Source organism: Myzus persicae, unplaced genomic scaffold (assembly GCF_001856785.1).
Source record: "Myzus persicae strain clone G006 unplaced genomic scaffold, MPER_G0061.0, whole genome shotgun sequence".
Lineage (NCBI taxonomy): Eukaryota > Metazoa > Arthropoda > Insecta > Hemiptera > Aphididae > Myzus > Myzus persicae.
Window position 1 is genome coordinate 346,104 of NW_019100836.1, and position 18,365 is coordinate 364,468.

At 31.5% G+C, this 18,365-nt stretch overlaps 1 protein-coding gene across 1 annotated transcript in view; it reads left to right on the plus strand.

Annotated features, from left to right (window-relative positions):
• The first annotated feature begins 10,958 nt into the window (after nucleotides 1-10,958).
• The window catches only part of LOC111026364 (ryanodine receptor), a 59,604-nt gene continuing 52,197 nt past the window's right edge, over nucleotides 10,959-18,365 (plus strand). The window contains exons 1-6 of the mRNA XM_022304431.1: nucleotides 10,959-11,012; nucleotides 17,319-17,423; nucleotides 17,493-17,591; nucleotides 17,663-17,743; nucleotides 17,816-18,004; nucleotides 18,072-18,271. Of these exons, the coding sequence (XP_022160123.1) occupies nucleotides 10,959-11,012; nucleotides 17,319-17,423; nucleotides 17,493-17,591; nucleotides 17,663-17,743; nucleotides 17,816-18,004; nucleotides 18,072-18,271 (728 nt within the window). The remainder of the gene's footprint in view (nucleotides 11,013-17,318; nucleotides 17,424-17,492; nucleotides 17,592-17,662; nucleotides 17,744-17,815; nucleotides 18,005-18,071; nucleotides 18,272-18,365) is intronic.

The window sequence follows — 18,365 nt, forward strand, 5'->3', positions numbered from 1 at the left end:
AATTGTTTGTAACTCATAAGTCACAATTAAGATACATAGTGCATTATATAGTTTGATGATTTATTATTTATATATTTTATTATCATTATCCTATATTTGATTTTGTTTATACTTAATTTAAATAACTGTTTTGTTTGAAAGAAAAAATAATAGGACTATATTTATTTGTTTAAAATACAGTAATTACTTAATATTATAATGTTTAGACTTGTAAATATGAGTAATCATTAAATAAATCAAATATTATTTTGTGTGTTATTATTTTTCAATAAATAAATCTATATTATGGGTAGCATATTTAATACAAATTCAGCATCTGTAATACAAATTCTATATTTTAATATGATGAAAACAGACTAAATATATTCAGTCATCATTCCAAATTATTTTTGATAGGATATGCACTTACAATTACCTACTTACCTACTATAAATGTGTAAAAACATAAAACAATTAACATATGACTGTTTGAGAAAGATTTAACTGGAATCTTACAAACCTACATAATACGAAGGGTCTGATCTAGGTTATATGTTACTGAAAGCAAACATAATTTTAGTGAATTTAATAATACCTCCTTCAAATCAAAATTATTTTAAAGTTTTTATTTCTACAAAATATGTAACTATATAAAAAGGTACACTATTTTTATAATTATTTTAAATAAAATAAAATATTTAAATTTTCAAGTATCTGTTATTAAGGCATTCCGTGCCGGAGGTATCTAATAACTACAGCCCGACCCCTCCATTCTTAAACTAGACACTGTATGAAGGTATTGTATATATTACACACGCTACAATATTATAATTTATATATTATTATGTACCTATGTTCAATAAACAAATCAATAATAATACCTACTTAGTACCTACCTAATCCAAAGTTATTAATTTAACATTTGTCAACAAATGAAATTTTAATACATACATTTAGAGATACCTTTCCCGGGTGTTTATATTTTATTTATTACCAATTCTAAGAAATAATAGTGCTCTTTTGAGTTCTTGAAAATTTCACACAGGTCTTAATTTTTATTTTTCAAGATCGCTACTTAATCCTATTCTCAACAATTGGTGCCTATTCATCCTATTCCTTAGTCCCCGAAATCTTGTGTTTGGCTGCCAGCTTTTTATCTCTTATGTATATGTTATATAAAGTGAAACAATGTAAACAACCCCCTCAAAAATTATTTTTTATAGTGGCGCTGCTGGGTATTCCATCAGCCGTATTGGCTTCGCGAGGGTTGTACAGTGTAAATCAGGCATGGCAACCGAGCCCGGATTAAGACCTTCAGGGGTTCAGGGGCCAAGATATGGTCGTGCCCCCCTCAATGAAAACAACTCTTTAAAATAATAAAACAAATTTAAACAAATTTTTAGTCAAGTTTAATAAAAATTACAATCCTAATTTTTTTGTTATAACATATATCTACAATCAAAATTAGTATTTTATATAAATGTCTTTTTTCTAGCTTTTTGTGTAGCAAATGCTTCTAATGTCTTATCAAAGCTTAAATGTTGTAGAATATCATTTTCGGTGGACAATTTCATTAATGATGACAGATTTTCTTGTATTTGTGTTGATCTATTTTTATTTTTAATTCTGGCCAACTTCGAAAAAGCTCTCTCTGCAGTACCTACTATTAGCAACAGGAATGGTAAGATATATTCTTATAGCAATATGAATGTAAGGGAAAATATTAATAATATTATATTCGGTCATCCATTCAAATATCTTGAGTACGTACATCACTTGTATCAACTGTTGGTTTTAACTGATCCCAGAACTGCTTGAAATGTATTACTTCTTATTTGATGGAGTCATCAAAATAATTTTTATATACACTAATGAATTTATTAAGACTTTCCTCAACATTATTAGTGGAATCAACATGTAGTCTAGTTAAGAATAAAAAGTGTTCAACTACTACACTATATGCATTTATTTTTTTGTCCAGTTTTGAGCAAAATGTATCAATTATTACGTGATGTGTTTCAACCCGAAATTTATCATTAAAACTAAGTATAGTTAAACCCTTATTGTTACCATCAGGAAATTATTTTATGATTTTTATTTTATTTTCGTCTTTGTAGTTTTACTTATTTGGGAGCAAAACTCTCTGACTCTACGTTCATAGATTATGTTCAAATCTCTTAAACTTGAAACAACATTTTTTAAGCTCTTCAACAAATTTACCGCTTGTAAAATATCATTGATTTTGCTTTGTAAATTAATAGATATTTTATTACAATGTTGTAGCTAGTTAAGTATCTAGGTATTGACACAGTCACTAGGAGAAGGAAAGAAAAGGGGCAGGGTTCATTTTGAGTTTTAACAAATAAAGGCTCGCCTTGATGATATAAGAGTATAAACAAACTAATGGACTTAAATTCTTTATCATTATATTATATTTATATATATATAACGTATAGGTATATATACATATCGCAAGGTCTCTTACAACACAATAAAACCTCGGCACTGGTCCAAACGCATAAGAAAAGAAAATCTCTTGAGTATAAAACATGAGTTATCTATATAGATATAAAAGTAGGTAAAATATGTATATCAACGTACGGGTATTTCGGCTTGTACGAAATCCAATTATTGTGCACGGTGGTGTAACAATTTTAGAAATAATAATATTAAATATACCTATAAAAAGTGGAGGCGTTCATTTTTAAAATACATTTTTTGCATTTAGAACTATTTTGGAACTGTAAGAATTGTCTGTCTTTATAATATAGCCGCATATAGCCATAATATAGGTAAGTTACGAAGGTTTATGTTTGACAATGGTGCCTTGTGCCTATGCTGCTATACTACCTTCTAGGTAACAGAGATAATAACATAATTATTCACATTAGTAGAATGTGATAAACATACAAATTACAAGTAGGTACTAGGTACAATCAGTGCCGAATTAAAAATATAAGAGCCCCTAGGCAATGAATGTTTAGGGGCCGCCTCCCAAATTATTTCGAAATAGGTATACTTGTATAGGTAATATTATACATTTTTATAATTACCAATAATTTTAATTATCTGCAGTTTTAATTACAACCTACTAATTTTTATACATAAAACAATAGTCATGTAATTATTTTTAATAAAAATTAATAATTTACAGAGAATAGTAATTATAAAGATCACTATTTCTACAATATTAAATCAAATGTATCGTGTTGTGAAAATTAGATTTGTATTCAGTCAAATTTGATGCTAAGATTAAAATCATTCTTAACTTTAAATATTGTCTATTTTTTCGTGATAAATTTTACAAGGATAAATCTATCTTTTGCTAGACGTCGTATTCGGTGGTTAAAATGGTAAACAAAAAATGATAAGTATGCAAACCGACAAACCGTGCTCGGACGACGAAAGCTGGGGCAATGCACGTTGACGACGACGGTAGATATATAGATTGGTCACTATCGCCCAGGGATGTATTGGTAAAAAATGTCTTGTGTATACGCCATATTTTTTTTAATGGATCTTAAAATTTTTTTTCTCACTCGACACTTGTTCTATACCTATATCTATACCAGACAATTTTTTTTCGCTCCTCTCGAAAAATAGTGTACATAAATATAACATTTATCATTATTCTTACTTCATTATCAGTATCAACCAACAATTTTTTTAAATATAAAATCCATAAATATGTTGAAAATATTATTTTTATTTTTACACTATAGAATTTAAAAGACCAATTCCAAATCTTCAAAAACAATTAATAAAATAATACACACTTTTCCATTTACCTCCATCCACCGTAGGTATAATACCCACCGTATACTTATAAAATAAATATTTTTTTCGAGTATACGCATTTCTTTGTAAATATTGTTATGATGAGTATACGGTATACGCTCCAATATACCACTGCTACCGCCACAACCGAAAAAAAACATTGTCCAACTCCAAAATGTAAAAATTGTTAAAAATCGAATAAAATGAAATATTTTTTTATTTCATACAAATATACAGTATAACATCTAATACCTATACATATTGACTTTTGTTCTGAAAAAAAATTGTTTTCCATTGTCGCAAAGCTCCTAAGTAAGGAGTCTACTAATGAACATATTATTATACAATTAATATACTATTATACCTATACCTATAATTGCCTTCGGTCTGGTAGGTATACATTGCGATAGGTATACTTCTCTCTTTACACTTCTTATATTTTTCCACGTCCAGTAAAAGTAGGTAATAATAAAAAATAATAATAGTAGTAGGTAATAATAATAATTATTATTATTGTTTTATCACCATTAAGATATTTACACAGATTTCGACGTTGACAAGAAGCACCCGGCGAGCCCGAGCTATAGAGCGTAATGCCGTAATGTACAACCCGCGGAACACCCGATCGTCAACGACGCTCGTCGCAGTGTAGGAGGTGTCCGATTACTCTTTGAACATCGGCCAAAGGTGAGAGACGCGGGCGTATAGTAATGTGGTAAAAATGCGGTACGCAATGCCGAGTTATCGAAATGAAAAAAAAACATCATAAACATGTGAAAAACAAATAATAGTTATAACTTATTACCTAATAATAATAATAAAAAGAAGACGTAGAAAAGTCTACAAATTTCAAGACCCTGGGTAGTTCGGTAGTCTTGGTAGATGGTACCGGGGTAGTAATTCACTAACTTTCCTGAAATCCCCACAGGCCCCAGTAATAAATCAAATATAGGTGATTCTGTATAGGCACTCTGACAGGATCTTATTTTGGAAAGGTTTTTTAGTCGTTAGTACAACTATTGGGTACCTTAATCGATTCATCTTTTTGGTGAATAATATACATAGGTATTGTATACCATATACTATATAGATATACCTACCTACATACCATATTGTATATACAGTGTACAACAAGTAACAACAAATCGTAAGACGAAGAAAAATAGTGGAAGTCCCTTGAGGCCCTAAAAATGACTTACGCCCAGAAGTCGTAGTGGGTAAGGAGGGGGGGGGGTTAGGGATACGGTGAAATGGTAACTGTCCACTTTTTATAGTTAACATTTTCCATCCCTCCCCACTTGTTCTCTCAAAAATAATGCATCCCCTTTATAGTTGTATACAAAATTATCGATTTATATTGGTGTTTTTCATAAAAATTGATGTTTTAAATTAGTTTTACAATAATTTAATTGAGAATGATGTTCATTAAAATTATAAATGTTATTACTTAATTGAACAGAAACAAGTAAATACTTATTACTTACTTGTTTGCTCGTTAAAATCTAGCCATAAAATGACTACAAATAGATCTATTAAATCTAAACCTCACTTCTTATAATTTTTATGTTGGATTTTATGATTTAGGAGATTGCATGTATTTCAATAATAATACAAATGATAGCTAAGTAATATAGAAATTTGTTTCATAGTATTAGCTTCAGCCAATATTTTTAATTTAGTATATTTTGCATATTAAGCTCTTTTTTCCATAAAAGTGCATATTTGTTATATTTGAATTTTAAATGCATTTTTGACATACTAATTACTAGGTATACAATATTTAATACGAATTTTCTACAAATGTAAACAAAAATAATTAAATATTATTTGATAATTTATCAAAAAATGTACCTATTGATGAACAATAAACAATCGTCGCTCTTTTACATTTGAAAATATTCGAAACATTTTATTCACATAGTGTATTGTTAATTTGAGCCAGAATTGAATTATATTTGAATCATTTTTTTTTTTAAATATTTATTTGGAAAAAATACAATCTGGAAGGGTAATTTACAATAAGCATATATGCGGTGTTTATGTGTTTTCACGTGAATTTACATGAGTTTAAGGAACTACCCAACAGTAGAACTTACTTATGACGTGAGGGAATATTTGAATCATAAACACAATATGCTTTTTGTTTTAATTAAAAGGGAGCTTTAACAAGTAGAAGGTTTAAAAAAGAAAAATAGATACATGTTAATTCCTATACATTATATAGTCAATGTCTTTGCTGTTCTAGATTTCAGAGTTATAACTATTTTGATTAACTTTACAAAAGTTAATGAATATAATAAATACAATTTGTAATTAGAAAAAAAGAAACTTTTTTTCCACCTATACCTTACTCGTATGTATAAATGTATAATTAATGTATAATGTATACCTAATGTTAGTAATTATAATTTGTGCGCTCATAAATGCTTTAAGCATACTATATGTATATTATACGTAATATTTGTAGTTATATTCTAAATATAATTAAATGTAGGTTCATTTATAGTTATATGAACAACTAAGACACCAAACTAAAAAACAAAAATGTAAACTATGTATAAAATTATGTTTATTAAATTGTGTAAGGAGTTTAACTTATCCTCCCCCCTTCACACTCACACATACACACATCCATGGTGTACGACTGTTCAAACCATATAATATGAGAACTTTACAAATAAAAGACATCCCTCAACTTTTTTTTTGAAGTTTTCGACTACTGCTTATGCCTTAACATCAAATCACAGTATTATTGACATGTACCAATAGATGCGATATCCTATATTTTCAACTATGTTATGCTGGTCAGGTTAGGTTGTATCATTGAGTAACTCGATCAATGGGTTAAATGGGCGTCATTTGGAGGCGAGCAGGGTGTGCAACGGCACCACCAATTTAAAAAATGTTAACAATTGGCCGGCCATTAATACTCCAACACGCCGTCATAATTAACTTAGGTATACATTATGATTTCATACTTAGGTAATATAAATGAAAGATGTATATTTTTCAAGTTTTTGTACATTTTTGGTTTACGGGGCTTATTGATTATTCTTTGTTTGCCTTTTTTTCAAATAATAGTGAAAAGCTGGTTTTTAGCTGGTTGCTTTAATAGTTTAATTGCTTATAAGCTTTTAATTCTTTGATATGCTAGCTATAATTGCTAACTACATTTATATACATGAATACATTTTTTTAATGGCCTGGTGAAATGTCAAAATTGGCCAAAGTTTGTACACCCAAAAAAAAAAACTGAAATGACGCCCCTGATCGGTTATATGTTGTTTGCAGGCCCAGAGCCCAGAGGTGTGGAATACGGGTTTAAGTGATTTCTCCCTGCTTTGTTCCGCAATGAAAACACTGGTGTAGGTATGTTATAACTTTTTTTTTTTTTTTTTTTTAACAGTTTTGAACCGACGACGACGCGGGGACAGCTTTCGCATTTCTTCCGCGCCGCCGCCATCGTTTATTGAAAATCAATACAAATTACAATGGGGGGCCGTCAGGACATTCCCCTGACTGGCCGCCCTTACAGTTTATTAACATTTATTTAGATCGCCGTTGGCTTATTGGAGGGCCGACAAGACAGGCCTTGACTTGCCCTCCTTACAAGAAGTGAAAAGTTGTTGTGTCGTTGTTTTTGGTCCTCTTGGCGGGCCGACCGGAGTCCGCCGCCCTCGAGTACCCGTTCGGTCCGTCGATGCCGTGATCGTCCTTACCCGCCCTTTGGTGCCACGTTCGGGATGGAGAACGTGGTCGGTGGCACCTCCGACGTTTCGACTGGCGAAGACGGTGGTGGTGACACGTTCTCTATCCTTGGTCCGGAGATCGGGTCCTTGAGTTGGTCACTCCAATTCGGCTATCCCGGTCCTTCGCCTTGTCTCGTAGGCTTCATCCTCCCGTTCGTCTGCTTCTTTAGTCGTCATAATGGATTCCACCATTTCGGTGAAAATTGTTCGATTGATTCTGGCCTGTTTTTTGATTCGGAGCCGGGTTTGTGGGCATTCCGGCATTTCCTCCTCCCGGGGACCGCACAACAGTTCCTCTACGTCAGAAGCTGTTGGGGGTCTTCGCAGAACCGCTGTAATGCGGGCGCGGTCATCCAACCATCTAGGGCACACGAAGATGGTGTGTTCCACTGTGTCGTTTGGGTCCACGCAGTACCCGAAGTACGAGTCTTCGGCCCTGTTCATCTTTTTCAGGTATGCTCTGAAGCAGCCGTGTCCGGACAGCGCCTGGGACAAGTGGAATGTCAGGCTCATCGGCGGTTTTTCCAGCCAGCGTTGTATGTTTGGGATTAGGCGATGGGTCCATCTGCCTTTTGTGGACCTATCCCACCTCGCCTGCCAGGAACTGACCGTGATAGTTCTCTCAGCTGATCGTATGTCCGTCGGTAGCAGATCGTTGTTTTCTTCCTCGCGGTTCCGAACTCTTGCCCGCTCGTGAGCCAGGAGATCGGCCGGGATCATTTCTGCTAAAACGGACGATGCATCGGCGGAAACCGTTCTATAAGCCCGGGTGGTTCGCAGAGCGGTGGCTCTCTGTGCCCTTGCCATAGGTATGTTATAACTTATAAGATATAATAATAACTATTAATATATATATATATATATTCTGTAAATATTTATAAAAGCGGAGATATACCATCAGGTATAGCAATATCCATACAAATTACAATTATAGGTATCTTATAAGTCCTTAAAGTTCTAAGTAGGTTGATACTTAGTGCAAAAAAAATCTAAAATTTGGATACACCGCAGACACATAATACAATACTGTTGTTTAGAATCATCATATTATTAATTTATTTACGATTAGCTACATGTGTGAAAAAAGTCATAAGATAACTTGAATACAGGTTAGATACGTGAAAACACTGTACATATCTGACATGTTTTGTTATATTTTACGTGAAATTCGGGAGCTTGCGAATTTCAAAAATGCAAACGGGCTCGTAAATTCTCTTGGATAATTTGCAGAATATTGGCTAAGGTCTCAAAATCTACACGTGGGTGGGCCAAAGTCACGTACGCATGGGTAGAAGAGTCAAGAGTATATAATATAATAGTGCAGTGATTTCGTTAAAAAAACCACACACTGTATGTCGAGCTCTATAGCGTGTTCGTGCGTCCGTCGCCAGTCTCATAGTGCGCTACTCTGCTATACGCACACATACACACACACACACACACACACACACACACACTCACGCACACACACACTCACACATATACATACATACACCGCGTAATCCCCGCCTACTCGAGTAAGAAGCTTTGGTCTATAAATAGAAAAGACTCATCGGATGGTGGTGGCTGGTGGCAGCAGCTTCCGTGCACAGCAGCTCGTCGCCGCCGGAAGACCGGGCCCGGCTTGTATATTATTATTAATAAATACATTTATTAGTAGTGTGTGTGTGTGTGTGTGTGTATATATATATTTATATATCTTGTGACTGTACCGCGTACGGCAATAATCATTTTTTTCATTTTTTTTCCTGCTCTTGACTGTCATTTTTTACGTCTGTGCTCGTTTCAGCGTCTCATTGGTGTACGATCGACGCGCCGCGTATCTTCTTCTGTGCACGTCAGTCGTCTGCGGATACCTGCCGTGGTGTCAACGAATATTCCGTGGTGTATAACGTTCTAAAATAAGTAGGTACCTAACGCATATATCTCGCTGGCTGTCCACCGGCCGTATACTATATAGGTAGGTATTTTACAATAATATAATATCATGCACATAATATTATGACTCACCATAAGATTGTCAAATCCATAGAGGATTTTGTCGATATCGATTTCAGGGATATTGGTAAATCGTGATGTGTGTTCGGAAAACGTGGATTTTCTATCTTACACCACGATTCCGTTTCGAAATTAACCTTTGAGTTGCGAAACTTCTCTGCTGAATGAACCTAAAAATTTATAATGTTTAGGTATAATGTATACCTCTAATGTACCTAATACTATATTATTACAATAAACGAATGATGGTTTATCATGCAATCGTAAATCAAGTAAATAACGTACCTAACTATTAACGGGTACGATAAAATAAAACAACATTAAATGTCAAACCACAAAACAATAAATAAACCGAAGACTTAGATATGTTTGTAAATATGTAAATTTGATTTGTAACTATATTAATATGTTCAGTGTTCAAGTTGATAATCATCATAAATCAATTAGTATTAAATTTTGTTGTACGTACCTATGATTTTATCGGCATTAAGTTATAAGTTAGTTATAAGTAAGTAAAATACCTATACAAATATAAAAATGCTCATAAGTCGTTAAAAATTAAAATATTGTAAACAATTACCGAGGAAATAGACATAGCCACATAGGTAACGCTTTTACCTTCGAGTTTCATCATAGGTCAATTCACTCTAAATTACTCTAATTTTCCCTAACGGTACTAATGTTAAAGCTAACAACACATGTTTCCATATAGATAGGTTCCACTGAACTCAAATGCTCTGTTGTAGTTGTACGTTTGTAAGACGGAGACAACACTTGAGGGTACGGCGTCCACTTAATACAGATCGCTTGTATATATATATTATGTACAGTGTGTTTGGAAAGTGTATGAAATTTTTTTTCTTTTAGTTGTACACAAACGTTCTAAACACACTGTAGACGCGCACTCTCCCGCAATCGTACAATAATAACGGCGGAAAAAAAAATATTAATAATAATAATAATAATAAACCGTCCGCGGCCGGCCGGCGTACATGCTCTATGCATTTTAAAAATAATTATAACCATATACCTAAGCTCCGCGTGCGAGATATACCACACGTCTCGCCGCGGCCGGTCCGCCGCCGGCGACGATCAAATGCAAAGCGAAACGACGTCGCGGCGGCACACCGTATAATAATAGAAATCCATTTCAATACGAGCGACACGCTTGTTCATACGGCCGATCTCACTGTTTCTCTGCCCGTAGGTCCGATCGACTGTGCGCTTTTTATTCGCAAACGGACAGGGACCGAGCGCGGACGAGCGGACGAACGCTGACAAATGCGCCGAAATGCGCCGCCGCACAGTGACGCAGCCGAGCGCGGTGTCCGTTTGAAATATTATTATTACAGTCGTTGAAGAGCCGGAACGAGCGACGACGTCTGGTCGTCCTTATAACAGCAGAAGCAGCCGCACAAGCAGCCGCAGCAGCAGCAGACCGGCCAACTCGCCGCGATGGCCGACAGCGAGGGCAGTTCGGAACAGGACGATGTCTCGTTTCTCCGGACGGTAAGTCTTGACGAATCATATTATTATTGCCGATATTATTTTATTACAATATTAAGTATTATTGTTATTATTATTATTATTATTTGCATAATATTATACTCCAACGCTCACGGCCATTAAAATAACATAATATAATACATATATATATATGTCTATTTATACTATGCAGTCGAGTCTCGATGACTCAAATCTCAACAGGAATAAAATTAAATTCAGCTACGGGTTTCTCGAGTTACGTAGAGGGTCGAGAATAATTCGAGTTACCAAGGATTCTACTCAAAAGCTCAATAACTCTATTGAGGTTCGAGCTATCGAGACTCTACTGTATTATTTAGTTAGGTACATATATCATATATGCAACTTATCACGTTGTCTCTTGGGTAGTTATAATGATTTATTCGGCTTCTTTACATAGTTTATAGTTGGGTGTATTTAAACATAGGTACTTCTTAAAATATTGGTTGTAAAAAGTAACTCCGGCGAAAAGGACTGCTATATAACATTATTACCTATTTCTTATATTTTTTCGGGTGAACAGTACAAATTACAATTATATCGTCATTGGCAATATTCATAAATACAAAATGAACTAATGTCAGACTACAAGTAAAATTAATAAATTTAATGGTTTAATACTATTTTATCGACTATTCACGTTTATAAGAGACCATTAGCCCAGTATTTATTCATCAAATGTTTAGTGATTAGTTATAGTATTTAAAAAAATATAATCCTAAATGATCTACAACTAACCATGCACCCATAATTGTGTATTTAAGTAAATTTAGAATTTTAGAACAAAAATCGTATTTTACGAGTACGAGTGTTCAGTTATACTAATTGTATGCCTACCAATCTAATTGGAAGAATCGAACATAACTCATTCACTGGTTCTGTAGTTCTGTTACTTTAGCCTTTAGGTATATAATATCAACAGGTACGAGTATGTGCTATATCGATTATCCATGTCAATATATTATATCAGAGCTTGAATTGGAAAACAAGTAGGGGGTTCTGATAACTCTACAATTTTTAAAATATTTCTCTGTAAGTTTGTACTTACATTAGAGGCATTACATCTATTTTAAATAATATAAAAATGTATTTATAATTCTATAGTTCGAAATTTTAAAAGATTTAAAATTAATTACAAAAGAGATTATAAAGTGACTTAAGTAAAATACAATTCTAAACAACGATCAATGATAATTTTAAATTAAAACAATATAATACTGATTATTGCTTATTAATATTAAGCTCCTGTACCTATAGTGGTGCAAAAATAGGTTGGCCTAAGTGGTTCAATGCCCCGGTCCCCCAAGACTCAAAATTTAAATTAAGGAGATAAAAACATGAATTATGATAGTAACATTTTTGTATTACTTTCTCATTCTATATTTTTAAAAGAATTTCTATTAAACTATTAGGTGACTTGTTTTATGTGACATACATTCGTAGTTTTTTAGTGTTTATCTGATACCTATAATCATTTAAAATTTGAAGCGGTCAGTGTAAAAACGAGAAAACTTAATTTTTGTCAAAAATGGGTTTTGGCATTTTTCAGTTAAGAACAATTTGACGAGTAAATCAGTACAAGAAAAGCACACAATATCTGACAACCTGTATAGGAAATTTAATGTAATTGGGAACTATATGGTTTTTTTACAAGTAGTTATTACGGAGGTTTTTTTTGTTTCTTGAAAAGTTTTTAAAAATGGAGTCGTTCAACTTAGTTTACTAATTGGTAACGATAAAACCTTATCTTTTTTTTAACTTTATCTATTACGACCACATGGCATTTAAGATATCCAAATACTACAATTATGTATATTTATATGTAGATACCTACATTTCACTCATTTAGTGTGTTAGTAGAGCCAGTATAGACAAGAGTGTAAAATGATATTACGATGTCCCCCCCATATTAATTGTCAAGTATCATTATTGTACTTATTTATAAATATGCTTATGTTTCTTGATACGTTTAAATATTTATGTTTTGAGCCTATTAATTGACTTAAAAATATAATTTAATGTTCATTTTTAGATTTAAAGTGGAGAAGAGTTATCTTTTGTTTTTTTTTAAAGTTTATGTATCAAATGTTACAACACAGGCCAATAAAATCTTAGTTACGCCACTACCCATGTCATTTATTCGGGTTTCGGGTCTCATGTATCCGGTGCTGGATGTATACAGGTGTTCAAACACCGGAATACACAGTTTAAACCAGTGGTTCTCAAACTATGGTATGAGTACCACTAGTGACTACATGACCACGGCACGCGAAAAGCAATAAAGTGGTAGAACGGAGAGTAAACAAATGATTATTTTTAATTGTGTTCGAACATGGAAACAGATATAACTGGTATGCGACAGATTAATAATACACATGAATGGTACTCGAAAAAAAAAAATTGAGAACCGCTTGTTTAAATGGATGCAGTGGCATATTTAAGAGGAAAGTCATGGGGGTAGGGGGTAATTGCAGTTTTTTTTTTGAAAACAGATTTAGGTACAATGTTTAGGCAGTTAGGCAAATTAATGTCAACAAAACGTTCGATAAATGTCTTAACAATTATTAACAGTTATTCGGTGCAATCAATCTCAACATCTGATATACGTGCGCCGACACCTAAACCGGCTGAACCTATTGTTCTATGCCTAAACTAAACATTTCTTTTTTTGTGCTATGATGTTGGTATAATCGTACTGTTAGTATACAAGAGGGCCATATATCAAAAACTATAAATTATTCAGGAGAGCGTTTTTAATATTTAATAGCTTACATTAATTTGTAAGATATCTTTAGCTACAAATAAGTATAACAAATTGTATTCGAATATTTCTTGTAAGTTTGATGATACCCTTTTTAAAAACTTCAGCTTACCAGAAATAGTATGTATTTGTAAAAACAATAAATATTATGAGATTAATATCGATTATTTTATTGCATCGATAATTGTATTACCTTACCATTTATATTACCATATGCTTTTCTAATAATTAATAATTCCCGATAAGTGATGACAATAATAATATTAGTTTCCGAGAAGATGAATGCAATGATTTGACAATAATATATTATATTTTTTTTTGTGTGCATACACAATAAATAGTTGAAATAATGCTTCGATTTTTAAATTCCCAGTAGTTTTTAAAAAGGACGAGGAAAGCAAAAACAAATTTAGGAAAAACTGAAACTTTTACGAAAGACCAGTTTTTGACAAAATTGATTTTGATTGTTTGGTGTAAGTTAGACAAAAAATAACTATAGATACATTACATTTTATTAAGTTATAAATTATAAACTATTATCATTGGATGATTAGGTAGTTTTCAGGTTTTCTATAATTATTTATATTGATTTGAACCATGATTTTAATGCAAGAAAGCCGTATGGGTACCATTATGCGACTTTTATTTATGTTTTTGTCAAAAAATATTCATAATTATTTCAGTTCAATGTGGCCATATTTCATTATGTGGCTTTTATCGATGCCTTTTTTAAGAGATATTAACTTTTAATATGTTCACTATTTTATAAATAGATAAAAAAAAAAAATACATTTTATAATTTACTTTGATTATTTTGTCACCGGTGCTACTTAGAGTATCTACTCTTCGATAATTTTTTATACTGCATGATACTATTACCTTATCACATATTGTGTTGTAAGTTTATGTAGTGGTGAAAAAAATTGTGAAAACTATAAAAACCAGTGGGGAGAAAGAGGGCATTAAAAAAATGTGTACCAGAGTAGCAAAATCTGAAATACTCCACTGTTGGATGTTACCACCCATAATAACAGTTATTATTTAAATAAATATGGGTTAAGACGGATGTCTATAAGTTAAAAAAAAATTTAAAAAAAAATGTTTAAGAGTGATCAGATAAACGAATTAAATATAATATTCCATCTGATTTGTGCCTATATTTCATAATATTTTATATAACTTATTAAATAGGTATTCAATTTATTTTTTTAACATGTTCTACAAAATTGAACTAATAGGTTACATGCGCGTTTTGTAAAGTAAACAATTATTCGGGTTTCAAGTTAACCAGAATTTTTTATTCAGATTTTGGTTAATTCTGGTGTTTTGGAAAAAAAATTATTCAGATTGTATGGGTTTCAAGAGTGTAATGCTTTTTACGGGTGGTATGTATTTGGCCAGTTTGGGTTAATTCTAATGCAAATCCTTGATACTAAGATTATCTTAACTAATTCGTGAAATAAACGATTATTGTAATAGTATAATATGAATATTGAATAGTAATTATATTCACTATGCAATAGTAATGGTGCAACAGTTTCACAATTTACCAGTTTAAAATACTAAATAGTTTCTATCTTTTATCGGTAACTATAAAATTATTTTAAGCATACTACTTTTTCTACATATTATTACCTATTTGACTTATTTACCTACTTACTTATTTTACGTCAGTAGCCAGTAGGGATCAAAAGGAATTATTTTTAGTTAGGAATTTTCTATACTAGGAATATTAAGATGTTCTAAAATTAGTTGTATTAGTAATTGGTATTGTAGCGTAATAAGTAATAACTATGAATTTGACTTCGCAATTTAAATGTTTGTGTACTGATAATCATATTTTATTCATTAAATATTTAATAGCACTATTGAATTTTAGATATAAATATTAATAGTTATATTAAAATTAGGCGGAAACGATAGAGTCATAGTTAGCATGGACTACTTCCGGTGGAATTGAATCGAAGTTGGCGCAATTAATACACTTCATCTCGTTAGTGCTATTTTTGGTTTAATTAACATTAAATTGCCAAGAGTTCACAACTTGCTTAATATTTTGCTAATGTTTTTTGCAATGTTTAATCAATGATGTGCATTTTTTGTTTTTTGTATCTATCATCGGCTTTTAGAGCAGTGTTATGGAATGACGGGTTACTAGAAATTATAATAGAAAATTAAAAAATACTTTAACTTTCAAATTAAGTTCGGTTTCTAGTAGAAAATTGAATTAACTGATACTTAGGGATATAAAAACTAAAAAGTTCCCAGTAATAATTAAAAAGACAAGAAAAACAAAAAGAACTTGGAAGCTGCATATTTTAAGTAATATTGATTTTGATTATTGGTATTAATTCAAAAATGAATAATTTACTGTACAACTATTTTATTGTGCTTATATTTCTTACTTCGGAATAAGACCTTCTGCATGACTGCAATACAATTTTTTTTCATTATTACTCTGATAAGTCTTCTATGGATTATACTTATAGTTATATTACACTAGTATAAGTGATTCTAATACATTTTCAAGTCGAAGCCCATAAATTTATACCATATATAATACGTATTGTTACAGGTATATTATACCTTTGATAATTTTAGCTTAGCATCATGTCTAAATATTTTATAAAATTAACTTTAAAGTTTATATTTAATACTAATAAAATGTTTATTATAGATGCTTACATAGTCCTATGCTCCTATTGGTTATTTCTTTTATTATACCTACTATTATATAGTTTAAGTTTTAGTTTGATTTGGTAAAGTGTTCTCGCACACTTGTGTATCTGAAGTCTGTACCAGAATTAACATTGATCAATTTATTTTTCATGTATAACCCTTAAAATGTCATCTATTTTTTAAAATGTCCACAATTATAGTCCATACATTATACATGTTTAATGTTTCTATGAGTATTATATTAAATAATATTACCTGTATAACTTCAATATAACCTGTATAACCTTAATGTATAACCTTATAATTTTTTGTAAACTTAATCAAGGAACATAACTTAATTTATAATTTTTATAATTAAAAAAAGGAAGTCTTTTACTATATTTCTAATTTTAATTATTGAATAAAAATAGTAATTCTATTTTTAATTCTATACTTAAATGATAGTTTTCATTTTTCATTTTCCATTTTATTTAAATTTTATAAAAATTTGTTACTTTATTCAAATGTTTGCTAAATTATATTTGGGCTTAAAATTTCTGTTTTGGAGAGATTTGATAATCTATTATCTTCGAAAGGTAGTTTAAGAACACAATTATCTTTATAAATTCTTAAACTATATTTACGTAGATTGATATAGTGATGTATAAATGTTTACTGAGTCTGCGTGGGTAACTGAATTTCAGATTCTTTAAGTATTAAACTACCTCTTAAATATTAATACATATTTTCTTGATTAAATATTGAATACATTTAGTTTTAAATTAAAAATAGGGCCATTTTTTCAAAAAAATTTATGTGTAAATCAAAAATTGGTTACTCACAGTAAAATAAAACATGATTATGTCTTATAGGAAGATATGGTGTGTTTATCATGTACCGCGACCGGAGAGAGAGTTTGTCTTGCAGCAGAAGGATTTGGAAATCGGCATTGTTACTTAGAAAATATTGCCGATAAGGTAAAAAATATTCAAATATTTAAACAAACAAATTTAACTAATATTAATTTTTTTTTACAATTATTGTAGAATATTCCACCCGATTTATCACAGTGTGTTTTTGTCATTGAACAAGCATTATCTGTGAGGGCTTTACAAGAATTAGTGACAGCTGCAAGTTCTCAAGAGGTAATTCAATTATTATTTTGAATTTGTTTAAATACTTAGTTTCTTATTTTAAACTATACATTTGCTCTTAGGGAAAAGGCGGAACTGGATCTGGACACCGGACGTTACTGTACGGAAATGCTATTTTATTGCGTCATCAAAATAGTGATATGGTTTGATTATAAATAAATAATTGTCTTTTAAACAAGTTAAAAATTAGAAAACTTAATACAAAATATTTTCAGTATTTAGCTTGTCTATCAACAAGTTCTTCAAATGATAAATTATCTTTTGACGTTGGTTTACAAGAGCATTCACAAGGTGAAGCTTGTTGGTGGACTGTTCATCCTGCATCGAAACAACGATCAGAGGGTGAAAAAGTTCGAGTCGGAGATGATTTAATTTTAGTGTCTGTAGCAACTGAACGGTATTTGGTATGTAAAAATATCTTGTGCTGTGAAATGAAATGAAATAAAATAATGTTTTTAATCTATAATGTAGCACACCGCCAAAGAAAACGAGTTATCTGTAGTTAATGCCTCATTTCATGTAACTCATTGGTCAGTACAACCATATGGTACTGGTATCAGCAGAATGAAATACGTTGGTTATGTGTTTGGTGGTGACGTACTAAGATTCTTTCATGGCGGCGACGAGTGTTTGACAATACCGTCGTCATGGAGCAATGTTTCTGGACAAAAGTGAGTACCTATCAAAAACGTATTAAAAATAATGTTGAATGTGTGTACCTATTTGTAGAGTATTTAAGAAATTAAAAATGTAGGTGTACCTATT